Source organism: Garra rufa, chromosome 21 (genome assembly GCF_049309525.1).
Source record: "Garra rufa chromosome 21, GarRuf1.0, whole genome shotgun sequence".
Taxonomy (NCBI): Eukaryota; Metazoa; Chordata; class Actinopteri; order Cypriniformes; family Cyprinidae; genus Garra; species Garra rufa.
In genome coordinates, this window is record NC_133381.1 from 33,949,494 (window position 1) to 33,967,270 (window position 17,777).

A 17,777-nucleotide genomic window follows, 5' to 3' on the forward strand; every position below is an offset into this window, starting at 1 on the left:
GCAGTTGTGAGAAATAGTCAAAATTGCAAGATATAAACTCAATTGTATGAAATAAAGTCAGAATTGCGAGATATAAACTTACAGTTGTGAGAAATAAAGTCAGAATTGCGAGATATAAACTTGCATTTGTGAGAAATAAAGACAGAATTGCGAGATATAAACTTGCATTTGTGAGAAATAAAGTCAGAATTGCGAGATATGAACGTACAATTGTGAGAAATAAAGTCAGAATTGCGAGATATAAACTTGCATTTGTGAGAAATAAAGACAGAATTGCGAGATATAAACTTGCATTTGTGAGAAATAAAGTCAGAATTGCGAGATATAAACTTGCATTTGTGAGAAATAAAGACAGAATTGCGAGATATGAACGTACAATTGTGAGAAATAAAGTCAGAATTGCGAGATATAAACTTGCATTTGTGAGAAATAAAGTCAGAATTGCGAGATATGAACGTACAATTGTGAGAAATAAAGTCAGAATTGCGAGATATAAACTTGCATTTGTGAGAAATAAAGACAGAATTGCGAGATATAAACTTGCATTTGTGAGAAATAAAGTCAGAACTGCGAGATATAAACTTACAATTGTAAGAAATAAAGTCCAAATTCTGACTTTCTCAAAATTGCGAGTTTATGTTTTGCAATAATGACTTTTTTCCCTCAAAATAGTGAGATATAAACTCAATTGTGAGTTAAAGTTAAGTCCAGTTCTGAAGTGAAAGAATGAGATTTTTTTCTTAGAATTGGACGTTTATATCACTCAATTCTGAGGAAAAAAAGTCAGAATTGCAAGTTTGTATCACGCAATTCTGAGAAAACCAAAGTCAGAACTGAGAGATATAAATATGTTGCAATTACCTTTTTTTTTTTCAATTCAGTAACAGGCTTCCATAGAATCTTGCAGGTGTGGAACTAAAAAATCCATCCTGTGCAGACCTCTAGTTGGACCATTCAGAACACCCACAATGTTTTTGTTTTACTCAGAACATTTTAGCAGTTTCATTGCAACCACCCTAAACAACCTAGAGTTATGGTGGCAGGTTTTACATTTTTAATTGTCACTAATGTAATTTTCTGTTATGTTTCTTCAGCACAACAGAACCCCGCTCCACCCGTCCCAGCTCGGCAGCAAGAGATTGCGATGAACCGACAGCAACGTTACTTCCGCATTCCCTTCATACGACCCGCGGACCAATACAAAGACCCGCAGAACAAGAAAAAAGGCTGGTGGTACGCTCACTTTGATGGGCCTTGGATCGCCAGGCAGATGGAGCTTCATCCAGACAAGCAGCCGATCCTCTTGGTAGCAGGTACCAAAGGCTTTCTTTAGCACTACCTAATGTTTTGATAAGATAAAACAATAATTTTCCTCTATTGTGAACAATGAATTCTTCAGAATAGAAGCAGGATTTGAAAGATAAAACAGTTGAAAGAGTTACTGAAAAATACGGCTCTTATCTGCGGATGTGAGGTGTGTACCCAGGCATACCGTGATGCCTTTTATCCTTTGCTGTACCCAGGTAAGGACGACATGGAGATGTGTGAGCTAAGTCTGGAGGAGACCGGGCTCACGCGAAAACGTGGAGCGGAGATCCTCCCACGCCAGTTTGAGGAGATCTGGGAGCGCTGCGGCGGAATCCAGTACCTGAGGAACGCCATCGAAAGCAAGCAGGCCCGACCCACCTATGCGACTGCCATGCTCCAGAATCTTCTCAAGTGAATGTCCACCGTTTCTCCTATTGGTTTACATTATCTATGCACGTGTAGATGTAGACAGTAACGTGGTGTAGCTAAAACAAAGGGCTGTACAACTCTAGTGGAAGCAATTGCTGTCTAATTTACTTTTTGTTTGTAGTTTGTTCTTCATTTTGCTGTGAACTTAGAAACCATACAAAACTGAGCCTTGCTTGAACTTGTTGCTCAGAGATGCCTTAAGATTTTCAGACCTAATTCATAGTTCAAAGGGATGTTATTGAAATGCACACACACACACGTGTAAACCTGTTCATAAATCTAAAATACTCTAGGTGTAATCTGCATAAAAGGATTGTAGCGATTGACAGTTCTGTAAAACTACACAACGTAGTCCACTTTTAGTCACATTATTGGTAAAGGTGATGCGTGTCATTCGATGCATGTTAACAATGCGATAATGATAAGTCATTATGCTAAAAATGGTGTTCTCAATGTACATTTAAGCATCATGACCAGCCCAAGCAACATTGGCTCAACCAATGGTGTGGGTTTGGTATGGAAGCCCCTATTCTGCCACTGAATAATAAAAAAAATTTATTGCAATGTTTTATCTCACAATTCTGACTTTTGCATCATAAACTTGCAATTGTGAGTTATAAAGTCAGAATTGCGACGCAATTTGCAGTGCAGTTCTGATGTTTTTCTCACAATTGCGAATTTATACCTCGCAATTCTGACTTTTTTTAATTTTGAGATATAAACTTCCTATTATGAGTTATAAAGTCCAATTTTGAGGGGAAAAAAGACTTATGTTCTCTATATCTTACAATTCTGACTTAACTCATAGTTGTAAGTTATAAAGCCAGAATTGGGAGATATAAACTCACAATTGCAAATAATTCTCACAAATGTGAGTTTATATCTGATAATTCTGACTTTTTTGCAATTTTGAGATATAAACTTGTTATTGTGGGTTATAAAGTCCAATTTTGAGGGGAAAAAGACTATGTTCTCAGAATTGTGAGTTTATATCTTACAATTCTGACTCAACTTGTAGTTCTAAGTTATAAAGTCAGAATTGCGAGATATAAACTCACAATTGAGAGTTTATATCTGGTAATTCTGACTTTCTTGCAATTTTGAGATATAAAATCGCTATTGTGAGTTACAAAGTCCAATTTTGAGGGGGAAAAAGACTGATATGTTCTCAGAATTGTGAGTTTATATCTTGCAATTCTGACTTAACTCGTGGTTGTAAGTTATAAAGTCAGAATTGCGAGATATAAACTCACAATTGCGAATTTTTCTTACAAATGCGAATTTGTATCTTGCAAGTCTAATGGTTTTCTCGCAATTGCGAGTTTGTCACAATTCTGACTTTTTTTTCTTGTAATTTTGAGACAAACTCATTATTGTTAGTTAGAAAGTCATACTTTGTGGGGAAAAAAAGACTGATATGTTCTCAGGATTGTGAGTTTATATCACACGTGACTTAACTCGCAGTTGCGTGTTATAAACTCACGATTCAGACTTTTTTTCTCAGAATTGTGATATAAACTTACAATTGTATGTTATAAAGTCAGAATTGATAGATTAGATAACTCACAATTCTCACTTTTTTCATGCAAATGCGAGTTTGTATCTATTGTGAGTTATAAAGTCCAATTTTAAGACTGATATGTTCTCATAATTGCGAATTTATATCTCACAATTTTAACTTAACTCTTAGTTTTGTGTTATAAAGTCAGAATTGTGAGAGATAAACTCAAGATCCTAATTTTTTTTCTCAGTACTGCGATATGAACTCGCAATTGTGATTTATTTTTTCTTGCAGATGCGAGTTTGTATTTCGCAATTCTGACTGTTTCTCAAAAATGCGAGTTTGTATCTCACAGTTCTGACTTTCTTGCAATTTTCAGATATAAACTCGCTATTGTGAGTTATAAAGTCCAACTTTGAGGGGGGAAAAAAGACTAATATGTTCTCTAAATTGCGAGTTTATATCTCACAATTTGACCTAACTTGCAGTTGTCATAAAGTCAGAATTGCGAGATATAAACTCAAGATTCTGAAATTTTTCTCAAAATTGTGTGAGATAAACTCACCATTTTAAGTTGTAAAGTCAGAATTGCAAAATAAAAACGTGCAATTCTGACTTTTTCTCGCAAATGCGATTTTTAAATTTTTCTTGCTTGTTCTCAGAATTACAATTTATAACTATTTCTCTGAATTCTGAGTTTATATCACAATTTATACGAACAAAAAAAATCTGAATTACGTTATGTAAATTCACAAAAAAGCAGAATTATGAGATAAAAAGTCCTTTTTTCAGTGGTGGAAAAGAGCTTCCATAGTTTGGGGATGGGACTATCTGTTTATTAGTCAAAAATTTGTCAATTTATTGCATTTCTGTTAGCTAATGCCTCAGAAATGACACACTTCAACTTTTAAAAATAAAATTCTCTTAAAATAAAATAAAATAAAATAGTGTTATCTTAAGACTTAAACGGTTATTATTCTGAAAAAAACATTTAATACTTTAATACACTGAATAACTATTCAAAGTATCCTTAATTTAATCAAATGATGGTGGTGAAGGCTAATGAGGACATGCTGTGGAATACGTTAGGTTATAATATTTTGTCTCACCTTTGTAGAAATGCACCATCTGAAATTGCCTTTACATATATTTGATAATGAATTTTTTAGATGCACTTAAAAGCAGCTTCAATTTATAGAAAGGGATAGTTACTGCTGTAGTGCATGGTTTTGCGCAGCAATTTTGTACTTAAATCATGGTGATATGCTAAAGGGCATATTCATTTCTTTTCAGTGAAGTGATAATGGCACCTTTGTTAATGATTTGCTGTGAATTGTGTCAGGGTGTGTGGTAGATTTCTCTCATTTTTACATTTATTTATGTACCAACTCAAGGAAATATTTTGTTTTAAATGAGCTTGTACTCTGGAGTGTCTCGTTATGCGCTTCTCTGGCCCTTTCTTATCTCATTTGGTTATAATAACTGCCGGAAGAGCAGAAGTAATGGAAACAGAAATGACATTCTAAACATTCTGCTAACTTGGCACAGACCAAATTGCTGCATTTGATCAATTTGCTGTCATTATCCAGACTTTGTTTATTCATATGCTAATGTTTTTTCTCCATTGAGCCCTTTCCAAATGAAATAGTGTCATCTCAAACTATCAGCTTATGCATATTATAATTGTTAAGTTTTCATTTCTTGTCTGTCAGTTTATCTTTGATGTGTCTTAAATATACTCTGATTTTCTTATTTTTGACTGGCCACTGTTGCTCACTTTGCTAGACCAAAATAAACACATTCCATATGAAATCTGGGTTATGTTTAGATCTTTGCATTTATAGTCATAAATATTTTTAGCTTTAATCAGAGACTCTTTTCTGAACAATTCCTCGGTGCACATGACTGTACTTTATCTGCCACTGAAAGATACCTTCAGAAATACCTTTTCTGTTTAATGTAGAAACAAAGAAGCCACAGAAATACTTTACATTCATTTTCTTTGTTTGAAACACTCCGGATAGACTAGAAGAGATGACTAGAATCTATTTGAGATACAACCCAGTATATCAATTTGTAAATAAATACCTCATTGTGAGGAAGAAAACAACCTTTGACAAGGTTTCAAAGCATCCAGCACATTACATGTCTCATATGCAGTTTACAATATTTGCAGGTACAATTAAAAATAAGTTCAGGATGGACCTGAAACGTAAGTCCTCATTCCTGGAGGTGTTGTCCAAGAGTATAGCAGATCCTTGAGTATAGTGGTTGTATCATACATTCACCAAATTTCTATAAGAAACAGCAGAGTTGAGTTGCTTGACTAGCGCTGAAGAGCTTTGGTGCCACGCATAACTTAAAAAAAGTGTCTGGACATCATAAAACAGTCACTTCAAAGCTGTCACTATCAGGACTCCTCAAAAAACAGCAAGACGTCCTGCTGGACCGTCGCCACGTCTGTAATACAGCATGAGGAAAAACAACATAATCATGCACAAAATCATCAGCAGTTGGGTAATGTATAATTCATACAACACACCCTTATACATTAAAACATCATGCATGAGGCACCGTTTGCCTGAGGCTATGAATTACAGCAAGGTCAGAAATTAACTTCCATATGGGAATATATTTTATACATTTGTGATGGCAATGTTTATAATCAAATCAATTATTATAAAAACCATATGTTGTCTTTAATGTCACATACTTACATTTATCCAGTTACTTTAATCAGTGTTTTAAACGGTTGTCAATAACAATAATAGACTTTAACAGTTTTAAATTGTATCTAAAGTATACAGGAGTTCATAGGAATGCAATATTATAAAAAAATATTATTGTAGATTGTAGCTCCTTATAATAATATCGATACAGGAGACAACACAAAACGTTTTTGTTTCGTTTTGGTCACGTCACTTACTGGATTCACAGACAAACATGGAGATTCATCACATTAGTCAAATCTAGCACAAGTTATGCAAACGAAATTAATATTTTATTTACATTGTATCTTATGTTTACGATGAGGCAATTTGCGAGTGTACACGATCACCAACAGCTCTAGTGTTTTCAGCGCTGGCTAATCTAAGCGCCTCTGATTGGCCAATGCATTCCAAAATTCAACAGAAACGCGTTTGATTGGTTGTAAGGCTCACCGCTCTGATGCAGTGTGAGCAAATCTAAATGTAATTCCGCGAATTGACACTTTTTATTCTCACATTTCCTTTTAATCACATTAATCCTTTTAATCTAACTGCGCAGTGGCATATTTTGCCCCTTTGTCTTAAATTTATGGGGCATTTTTGTTTATTTTGGTGCATTTTTGCCACAAGCCCTTAATTTTCTACCCTGAATTAGTTAATAATGTAAATAATCTTAATTTTCTTCCACAGAACCATTGTATTACTTCTTCAGACCTCGATATATCGTCAGGAGCCATGGGTATTTATTTTGTGTTGCCTGATATGCTTTTTTTTTTTACTCTTAAAGTGATAGCCACAGCCAGTGTTGCCAAGTCCCGCGGAATTGAGCTACTTTAACACTGTTGCCGCGGGTTGAAACGACCCCAATAACGTTATATTTATACCCTGGAATGCAAACTGTACCGGAGAACCCCTCCAAAAAACGTGTATTTTACCCCCTGGAATGCGATTTTTACTGGGGGACCCCCCCTCAAAATGCCTTTGGGCTAGTTTTGAGTAGCAATTGGGCGGGTTTTGTTGTGAAAACCTGGCAACCCTGACCATCGCTTGCATTTTAAGAATCACCAAGGGTTTCATCTTTTAAAAAAAAAAACATTTCCTGTTCTTCTGAAGAAAAAAAGAGAAAAAGTCAACTACATCTTGAATGGCCTGAGGGTGAGTAAATTAAGAGAAAATGTTCATGTTTGGGCAAACTATCCCTTCAAAGGGAAACTAAGCAGCCAACTAGCATTGCTAAAATGTCCATATTAGATCAATTCTAAACAAGCTGTGAATAGATAACTTTGGGTAATTGGTACTTTTCATTCATTTTCACATTTCCTTTTAATCACGACAGACGCAATATGTTTACTGCGCAGTGGCATATTTTGCCCATTTGTCTTGAATTTATGGGGCATTTTTGTTTATTTTGATGACATTTTTGCCACAAGCCCTTCATTTTCGACCCTGAATTACAGTTAATAATAAGAACCATTGTATTACTTCTTAAGACCTCAATATATTGTCAGGAGCCATGGGTATTTGTTTTGTGTTACCTGATATGTTTTTTTTACTCTTAAATTGATAGCCATGGCCAGTGTTGCCAAGTCCTGCGAATTGGGCTACTTTAACACTGTTGCTGCAGGTGGTCTTTCATGTCCGCGGGTTGACACGACCCCAATAACGTTATATTTATTGCCTGGAATGCGAACTCCCCTCCAAAAAACATGTATTTTACCCCCGGGACGCAATTTTTACTGGGGGACCCCCTCAAAATGCCTTTGAGCTAGTTTTGAGTGGCTTGCATTTTTGCATTTTAAGAATCACCAAGGACTGGGTTTCATCTTAAAAAATTATTTCCTGTTCTTCTGAAGAAAAAAAGAGAAAAAGTCAACTAAATCTTGAATGGCCTGAGGGTGAGTAAATTAAGAGAAAATGTTCACGTTTGGGAAAACTATCCCTTCAGAGGGAAACTGTCCATGTTAGATCAATTCTAAGTGAGCTGTCAGTCAATAGATAACTTTGGGGATTTCAAAGATGCTCCAGACATTACTAAAAACATATATAAATAACATAAAACTATGATTTATAGATGTAATATAAAAACACTAGGTTTCAAATATGCATGTTCCTCATTTATGTTCTCTGAACCTTAAATACAAAAAACCTTTTCATGAATCTCATCAATGACAGCAATAACTTAAGTAATATGTTGATTCAGTAAACGCTCTGACAGATTCAGTTTATTCAGTGGCGGATTCATTTCAAAACGGAATTTCATTAACCTTTCAAAGAATGTATTAATAGAACAAACTCATAAGAGTCAGTTGTTCGTAAATCTAATTACACGCGCTGTGTTTGTTTTTGCGTCAGCCCACGACGACAGTAGGAAGAAGTGTTGTCTTGCCTTTATTTTGTGGTAGATGTTTTAATTTAAAAATGTTTTTAAGAGCATACGAGCTCCCACAGTGCATTGCGGGTTGAGCCGCGAGCGTCAAGGAAATGTTGAGTATGAATATCGATTTGCTCGGTACAGGTACACATAAATATGAAATGTTTGTGTATAATTTAAAAGGCATAACTTAAAAAAGAATTTGTTAGTTTTGGGCTGAATATACTATCGATTACTGAGCTAATCAAACATACTAATGTCAGAATCCTCTATGAAATTCATTACTCAGGTCACCTTGTGAGCGCATTGATTTTGAAACACAACCATTGCATTCATATTTTAGTTGTCAAGCTCATGCCTTGTTGATATCCTATTGTTTACACATTCTTCATACTATTTACCAACTCCACTGGAGGACCAACATAAAAGAGGATTACTTTCAGTAATAATCAATGTATTATATTAAGTCACACTTCAGTGAATAAACATCTTCAGTCAACTCTCATCCTTCCTGCCTATAAACAATGGCAGGTATTTAAGCCTACTAGACCAAATAATGCTGCTTATGTGTATAATTAATAACTAGTTTAAATACATACATATTTATCTGCATTCTAAGATTAGTGCAGTTTTCAGATTTTAAACAGAACTGAGCAGTGGCAGGACGCAAGGTTCCCAAAAACATCTAGTTTAATAGCATTATTTCCTCTTCTGTATGATGGTTGACATTTTGATGGGTAAGATTTATCATCTTGACATGATAAATCAGGCTGTCGAGATTATTTACGGTCACTTGTAACATCAAATTGGTTGTTTTCACACCAGCTTACCTCGTTATGTGGTATACACTGATGGAAGTCAACCATTTCTGACATTAACTTTTCTGATCTTCTGGTGTAGAGCTGTCTGGGGATCTGGAAAAGAAATGACAGACCGCCATCAATCTTGAGCGGTTTTAAGTGGAGTCAAGGTCTTGCCAAGCAAAGAAGCAAGGTACATTTTTGGCACTCTATGATAATCCAGACTGTCAATATTTTGAAGAGCAAAACATCTGTTGCTGGGAAAAAAATGACTGATTATTATTCATAATACCATTAGATTAGACAACTACAGATGCACTAGTCTAAATGAGATGCAAAACCCATGCATGCTGTCAATTGTTTCTAGTATCCTCTTAGGAAAATCGTTTTTTAATGTTGCATCTTTGAAGGTCTCAGAATAATGTTTGGCATTATTTTGTTTGTGCAAATACATTGGGTCTGTAACTTGTTTATAGAAGAAAATACATTTCTGTTTTGAATCTATTTTATTATGAATATGTTCTATTGTGCTAACACTGGTGAGGATACTGATGCATGGATTTTGCTGATGCGTTCTCTTTAGTCTTTAGTTTCTTCTAGACGAAGAAACACTCAACACACAGCTGATTCACCAAAAGCAACATATTTTTTACTGAAGTTACTGACTATTCTGTACAGTCCTGCCCTTTGCATTAAAATACAGTGGTCTATTTCCTGTTACTTGAGTGCAATGTCTAAAGTCTGATTTTGAAGTAATTTGATTTTTTTATATGTTTGTTTATTTGTTATCAGTACACATAATAGTTACTACTACGGTGGCAGAGAGAGCTCAACATGCTGCAACTTAAGCAAACACATGCAAACAGAAAAAGCGCCAGCAAATTAAGAAAACAACTTCATCAGTTTGACAACACATGTTTCTGCATTTGGTTGTATTGCAAGTATATTCAGGACATTTTTGTATTTGGATGTGTTGCGAGTATTTGCAGTCTGTTTCTGTATCTGATTGTGTTGAGTATTTGGAGTGTGTTTCTGTTTTTGCAGCACATTTTTTGTATTTGGTTGTGTTGCAAGTATTTGCACGTTTCTGTATTTGGTTATGGTGTTAGTATTTGCTGCACGTTTCTGTATTTGGTTGTGTTGCGAGTATTTGCAGCATGTTTACATTTTTGCAGCATGTTTCTGTATTTGGTTGTTTTGTGAGTATTTGCAGCATGTTTCTGTTTTTGCATTGCATTTTTGTATTTGGTTGTGAGTACTTGCAGTGTGTTTCTGTATCTGGTTGTGTTGTGAGTATTTGGAGTGTGTTTCTGTTTTTGCAGCGCATTTTTTGTATTTGGTTGTGTTGCAAGTATTTGCACGTTTCTGTGTTTGGTTATGGTGTTAGTATTTGCTGCACGTTTCTGTATTTGGTTGTGTTGCGAGTATTTGCTGCACATTTCTGTATTTGATTATGGTGTTAGTATTTGCAACACGTTTCTGTATTTGGTTGTGTTGCAAGTATTTGCACGTTTCTGTGTTTGGTTATGGTGTTAGTATTTGCAACGCGTTTCTGTATTTGGTTGTGTTGTGAGTATTTGCTGCACATTTCTGTATTTGGTTATGGTGTTAGTATTTGCAACGCGTTTCTGTATTTGGTTGTGTTGTGAGTATTTGGATTATGTTTACGTTTTTGCAGCATGTTTCTGTATTTGGTTGTTTTGTGAGTATTTGCAGCATGTTTCTGTTTTTGCAGTGCATTTTTGTATTTGGTTGTGAGTACTTTCAGTGTTTTTCTGTATTTGGTTATGGTGTTAGTATTTGCAGCATGTTTCTGTTTTTACAGTGCATTTAAGTATTTGGTTGTGAGTGTTTGCAGTGTATTTCTGTATCTGGTTGTGTTGTGAGTATTTAGAGCATGTTTCTGTTTTGCAGCACATTTTTTGTATTTGGTTGTGTTGCAAATGTTTGCTGCACGTTTCTGTATTTGATTATGGTGTTAGTATTTGCAACGCGTTTCTGTATTTGGTTATGGTGTTGTGAGTATTTGGATTATGTTTACGTTTTTGCAGCATGTTTCTGTATTTGGTTGTTTTGTTAGTATTTGCAGCATGTTTCTGTTTTTGCAGTGCATTTTTGTATTTGGTTGTGAGTACTTGCAGTGTGTTTCTGTATTTGGTTATGGTGTTAGTATTTGCAGCATGTTTCTGTTTTTGCAGTGCATTTTTGTATTTGGTTGTGAGTACTTGCAGTGTGTTTCTGTATTTGGTTATGGTGTTAGTATTTGCAGCATGTTTCTGTTTTTGCAGCACATTTTTTTGTATTTGGTTGTGTTGCAAGTAGGGCTGGGCGATTAATCGAAAAGTAATCGAAATCGACATTCAGAACCTATAATCGATCAAATTTTTCCAGGTCAATTATTTCAATTACTTTCCCTTTAAAAACACTACTGCGTGTGGAGTCACGTGACCCCGCTCCGTTACGTTACGTTATTCTGCCAACATGTCGATGGAGAGCTTAAGCAGTATTTATACAGTAAAAAGTATTTACAAGATATACAAGAGTAATTTTATTTAGAAGAGATACTGCTTATTTTCTACTTTTAATATTTATTATTGTTTTATAAATAATTTATTTTGTTTCCAAAAGTGCAAGTTATTTATTTTCACTAATTTAAGAAAAATGTGACTTTTTGTTTTAAGCAATGTGTGCTTTAATTTCAGTTGTTCAACACTGATGTTCAATAAATAATCATAGATAGTAGATAGTGTGTGCACCCTTCATTCAAATAGCTCTCACTTGTAATATGTGCGCATATTTACGGTACAAAACTTGTCAGTGAACTATGACGGCAAATAAATAAATATTATTTAAATATAATTAAATATAATTTTATTAATGAATAAAATAATCGTTCATTAATCGTAATCGGGTTAAAATGTTCAATTAATCGAGATTTTGATTTTAGGCCAAATCGCCCAGCCCTAGTTGCAGGTGTTTGCTGAACGTTTCTGTATTTGGTTGTGTTGTGAGTATTTGCAGCGTGTTTCTGTTTTTGCAGCATGGTTTTTGTATTTGGTTGTGTTGCAAGTATTTGCTGAACGTTTCTGTATTTGGTTGTGTTGTGTGTATTTGCAGCGCATTTCTGTTTTTGCAATGCATTTCTGCATTTGGTAGTGTTGTGAGTATTTGCAGCACGTTTACGCATTTGGTTGTGTTGCGAGTAGTTCCAGTGCATTTCTGCAGTTGGTTGTGTTACAAATATTTCCAGCGCGTTTCTGCATTTGGTTGTGTCACAAGTATTTACAGCATGTTTCTGCATTTGGTTGTGTCATGAGTATTTACAGCACATTTCTGCATTTGGTTATGTTTCGAGTATTTGCAGAACATTAATGCATTTGCTTGCGTTGTGAGTATTTGCAGCGCGTTTCTGTGATTGATTGTAGTGCGTATTCACAGTGCATTTCTGCATTTGGTTGCTTTGCGAGTATTCACAGTGCGTGAGTATTCACAGTGCATAAGTATTCACAGCACGTTACTGCATTTGGTTGCGTTGTGAATATTGGCAGCGTGTTTCTGCATTTGGTTGTGTCGCGAGTTTTCTTAATTTGCAGGTGTGTTTTTTTTCTGTTTGCATGTGTTTTTTTTCCTTTGCAGTGCATTAAGCTCTCTTGGCCACCGTATACTACAATAAATATTACACATTCTCGTTACGTAGCTAATACGAATCCCAGAATGAATATTCTGTACAGGTTGTGCATCTTATATCAATCTATAGCACTATATTACTCTAATCCCTCAACAATCTTTTGAGGCACACTTTAGGTAAATGTCCCTTTAGCTGGTTTATGCTAAGAATATTGCTACGATATTTAAAACAAAATATATTGCTCCATACATTTTTAATAAATAGGAATACAAATACTAATGTTCAAAAGTTTGGGTTCAGTAAGATTTATTTTAAAAGAAATGTGAAAGGATGTGTTAATTTGATCAAATGTGACATTTAGAATGTTCAAGCAAATGCTGTTCTTTTGAACATTTATATTCGTCATTAAAATCCTAAGAAGAAATGTTTCACAACAGAAGAAAGCAGCAGAACTGTTCTCAACTGATCAAAAATGTTTCTAGAGCACCAGATCAGCATATTATAATGATTTCTGAAGAATCATATGACACTGAAGATTGAAGCAATGGATGCTGAAAATTCAGCTTTGAAGTTGCAGGAATAAGTTGCGCTTTAAGATATGTTTAAATTGAAAACAAATTGTATTAAAATATTCAAATTTCACAACATTACTATTTTACTCTATTTTAGATAAATAAAGCCTTTGTGAGCATTAAAAACTTTCAAAAACATTAAAAAATCTTAACAACCCCAAACATTTGAATAGCTTGGTATTTTTGATGATGTTTCAGCTGTACGGTTAGGTAGCATATTGTAGGTTCTCAGGCTACTAGACTTTGTTCACACTGCACACAAATTCAGTTTGGTTTTCAAATCCTAAAAATTCAAAAGCAGCTGTGTATTCTGACAAAATAAAAATTCAGCTGAGTGAAATAGGTACAGATAACTTTTTCTAGGCATTACTGTACATTAGACCTTCAAATCATGTTTTCATGTGTTTTTGCTGTTCTGACACAAAAAACTAAATCGATTTGAGGCAGATATGCCAGTCTGAACAAAGCCTACTGTAAATGTGAGTCTTGTTATTGCACAGTTTTTTATAATAGGAAAAGTTAGTCCATCCTCTCCACAAAATCTCTAACGAAGGACATGATTTAATGATAAATGGTTTGATTATGGATGTTAGTAGCGGTTATGGTATTGATTTAAATAGATCATGAAGACTACCGTCTTGGCTGTACACTTTACCTCAATACTAAGCTGTAAACTTTCAAGTGATCGAAATGTGCCTTGGCCTGAGTGTTGTGAGGAGGCTGAGTCAGGGCTCATGGGACAGAGCATGCTTGACACATGTGTTAAGACCCCATCGTCATTCTCAAAAACGGGATTTACTCTCGTAGTATTACCAAATGGAAATGCAGATTGTGAACGCCTACAATACAAAGCAGATCAGGTCTTAACACCAGCATGATTCAAACGGGTCACCACTGCAAATCCATTCTGTGAAGAAAAATCAAATGTCTAAGTAAAAAGAAAAAGGGGAAAAGAAAACCCTGCTTACACAAGTCTCATGGTCTTTCTGGTCCTTATACATTTCTTGTTAATGAAAATCAAGATGCCTATCACAGCACAAACCACTGAGAGGCTTCCCACCAGGCAGGCTACGAAAAGGAGAGGGTCAACTGGCACAGACACCAATTCGTTGCAGCGTTCTCCATGGTAGTGCCAGAATTTACCTACAGGACATCTAAAAGTGGTTGAGAAATAGCATGTTAGAAAAAATGTGGAATGGACAGAGTAAGATTCCTATCCGTATGACTCGCCTGTCTAGACATTTTTTTCGTTTGTTCACATTTTTCTAATTTTCTTAACAAGGGGTCAAGGTTTTGGCACTTAGTATGGTTTGCCCGTCAGGTTGATGCTTTAACAACACAATTTTCAATCAATAGTAGCCACATGCTCTGATTAAAAACAAAAAACATTTGGATCACTCTTAGAAAAAATAAATAATATCTTCTAACTTAAAACATTTTTATAATTCAGTTAACCTTGGTTACTGATCAAACTAAAACTGAAAAAAATTGTAATTGATTTTTTGTGACCTTGGAATTACTTATTTAAATTCCACTATTTAACAATAAATGGTAACAATGGCCAAAAAAATAAATAAAAATAAAATAAATAAATGCAAATAAATAAATAAAGTTTAGGAATTTATAGTAATAATTACTTATTTTGTTTAACGTTTTACATACTTGTTAGACCTTGCACTGCTTATTATCCTGGAAAACAAATAACTATAAATGTCATAAAAAGTGAAGGGGACAAGGTATTCCAGGAGCTTGACAAATATAAACACCAACAAGATGTTGAATCATTATAGAGTCAAACCATATAACAAAACAGAATAAACTGTTTCTTGACTATTTAAAAACTTTTTAATGACTGAAACATAAATGTTTATAATCATATTTTGACATGTACAGTTGAGGTCAAAAGTTTACATACACCTTGCAGAATCTGCAAAATATTAATTATTTTACCAAAATAAGATGTTATTTTGTTTAGTACTGACCTAAATAAGATATTTCACATAAATTATGTTTCCACAAGAGAAAATAATAGTTGAATTTATAAAAATTACCCTGTTTAATAGTTTAACATACACTTGATTCTTAATAATGTGTTGTTACCTGAATGATCCACAGCTGTGTTTTTTTAGTGATAGTTGTTCTGAGTCGTTTGTTTGTCCTGAACAGTTAAACTGCCTGTAGCAGCTGAATTTTTCTTCTGAAAATTTCTTCAGGTTCCACAAATTCTTCGGTGTTTCAGCATTTGTGTGTTTTTGAGCCCTTTCTAACAATGACTGTATGATTTGAGATCCACCTTTTCACACTGAAGACTGAGGGACTCATTACAACTATTACAGAAGGTTATAGTTGAAGGTTGTAGTAGAGTCCCTCAGTTGTCCTCAGTGTGAAAAGATGGATTTCAAAATCATGCAGTCATTGTTGGAAAGGTTTCAAATACACAAAAAGGCCGAATAACCAAAGAACTTGTCGGACCTGAAGGATTTTTCTAAAGAACAGCAAGCAGTTTCACTGTTCAGGACAAACAAGGGACTCATGAGCAACTATCAATAAACAAACAAAAAACACAGCTGTGGCTCATTCAGATAACAACACAGTATTAAGAATCAAGTGTATGTAAACTTTTGAACAGGGTCATTTTTATAAATTCTACTATTATTTTCTCTTGTGGATTATATGTATATTGTTTTTTACGTGAAATATCGTATTCAGGTCAGTACTAAATACAAAATAACATGCATTTTGCATGATCCCTCTGATTTGGGTAAAATAATTTTGCAGGGGGCTGTAAACCTTTGACCTAAATGTACATTATGTTGCAAGTTGCAAAACATTTTATTATATTGTATTATATTATAGAAAAAGACAAGACATTTTGTTTACATAACAGCTCAGAAAAATCACCCAAAATGGTACCTGTGTCACTGTGAAGCAGTACCTTATTTGACCTTGTATTCTTACCTTAAGGGTGCATACACGGTTTAGAGTTAAATAAGGTAAAAATTTGTACCTTTATGGGTACTTCCTCAGTGACAAGCTGTTGTACCCCTAAAGGGACAGTTTTCACACACTTATGTGAGTGATAGTTCAGGTGAAGGACTTGAGGGTGTATGCTCAGATGATTTAGATTTTTTCTTGCGCCCTTATAATCTCCATTGAAATTAACGGATTTGCAGTCTTTTTTAAAATCTGCTTTCTCATGTTAACATACCTGCAGGCAGCTCCATGTCCCGATATGATTTCACATAGGCCACCATTCAGGCAGTATTCAGGCTGAAGGTCACAGATGCTGGTGCAGGGATTTCCGTCCACTGTGTTGTAGCCCGGATCGCACAGACACTCGGGCTCCGTGGTTAATGTGTTCACCACACAGCGGGAGAACTCGTTACACGCCATGAACTTACATGGATCGGCGTGATCGGCTAGATTAAACAATGAGAGCTAATTGGCTTTGAATACTTGTCGCCAGACACACACAGATGCTTAAAGACTTAATACAGGTGTGGTTATCCCTTTACGTTAATGTGGATGCTTTTGTTTACTGTTCTGCCCATTTAAACTGACAGTTGCATTGCTAATAATTAACATATGGGCTGATGAAATTGCCAAGTCACATCGAAATTGAATGAATTCTCGTTGCTTTTTCACTGTGTGAACACAGCTTTCTTAACCTTGATAATGCATTCAAGTCTGTTTTGACTTGGAAGAGCTACATAAAATGTTCTAATAACTGCATAGTTTTAGTAAGGACCATTAAGCGATATAACCATTTATATATATATATATATATATATATATATATATATATATATATATATATATATATATATATATATATGTGTGTATATATGTGTATATATATATATATATATATATATATTTATATTTATATATAAATATATATATATATGTGTGTGTGTGTGTGTGTGTGTGTGTGTGTGTGTGTGTGTGTGACCCTAGACCACTAAACCAGACTTAAGTGCCATATTTGTAGCAATAGCCAACAATACTGCCCTCCAAAGGCAAAGCGCAGTAACTACACATTTGGTCAAAATTGAGTTAAGGCTTAAAATGGACTTTGTGACAACTGTTTTGTCTCATGGCAAAGTCTCCTGGTTCAATTTTGTCCCGTTTCAGAGAAACGAGAGTGTTTGAATAGCTGTCAAAAAACTTTAAAGGCATTTTTTTCAGTTTCAGTGTTCGCGTAGTTACTGCACTTTGCCTTTGGAGGGCAGAATACATTGGATGGGTCAAAATTATCGATTTTTCTTTTATGCCAAAAATCGTTAGGATATTAAGTAAAGATCATGTTCCATGAAAATATTTAGTAAATTTTCTTCCATAAATATATCAAAACCTAATTTTTGATTAGTAATATTCATCGCTAAGAACTTCATTTGGACAACTTTAAAGGCAATTTCCTCATTATTTAGATTTTTTTGCGCACTCAGATTCCATATTAT

The 17,777-nt window shown here is 34.7% G+C and overlaps 2 protein-coding genes across 2 annotated transcripts in view; one reads left to right on the top strand and one right to left on the bottom strand.

Moving 5' to 3' along the window:
• LOC141295228 (unconventional myosin-VI) overlaps nucleotides 1-5,033 on the top strand; it is a 102,084-nt gene extending 97,051 nt beyond the window's left edge. The window contains exons 31-32 of the mRNA XM_073826441.1: nucleotides 1,095-1,313; nucleotides 1,524-5,033. Of these exons, the coding sequence (XP_073682542.1) occupies nucleotides 1,095-1,313; nucleotides 1,524-1,723 (419 nt within the window). The 3' untranslated portion in view covers nucleotides 1,724-5,033. The remainder of the gene's footprint in view (nucleotides 1-1,094; nucleotides 1,314-1,523) is intronic.
• A 190-nt stretch (nucleotides 5,034-5,223) lies between these two features.
• The window catches only part of impg1b (interphotoreceptor matrix proteoglycan 1b), a 36,644-nt gene continuing 24,090 nt past the window's right edge, over nucleotides 5,224-17,777 (bottom strand). Inside the window, exons 14-18 of the mRNA XM_073826442.1 lie at nucleotides 16,526-16,736; nucleotides 14,286-14,471; nucleotides 13,973-14,156; nucleotides 9,148-9,231; nucleotides 5,224-5,698 (exon numbers count right to left, since the gene is read on the bottom strand). Coding sequence (XP_073682543.1) covers nucleotides 5,618-5,698; nucleotides 9,148-9,231; nucleotides 13,973-14,156; nucleotides 14,286-14,471; nucleotides 16,526-16,736 — 746 coding nt within the window. The 3' untranslated portion in view covers nucleotides 5,224-5,617. The remainder of the gene's footprint in view (nucleotides 5,699-9,147; nucleotides 9,232-13,972; nucleotides 14,157-14,285; nucleotides 14,472-16,525; nucleotides 16,737-17,777) is intronic.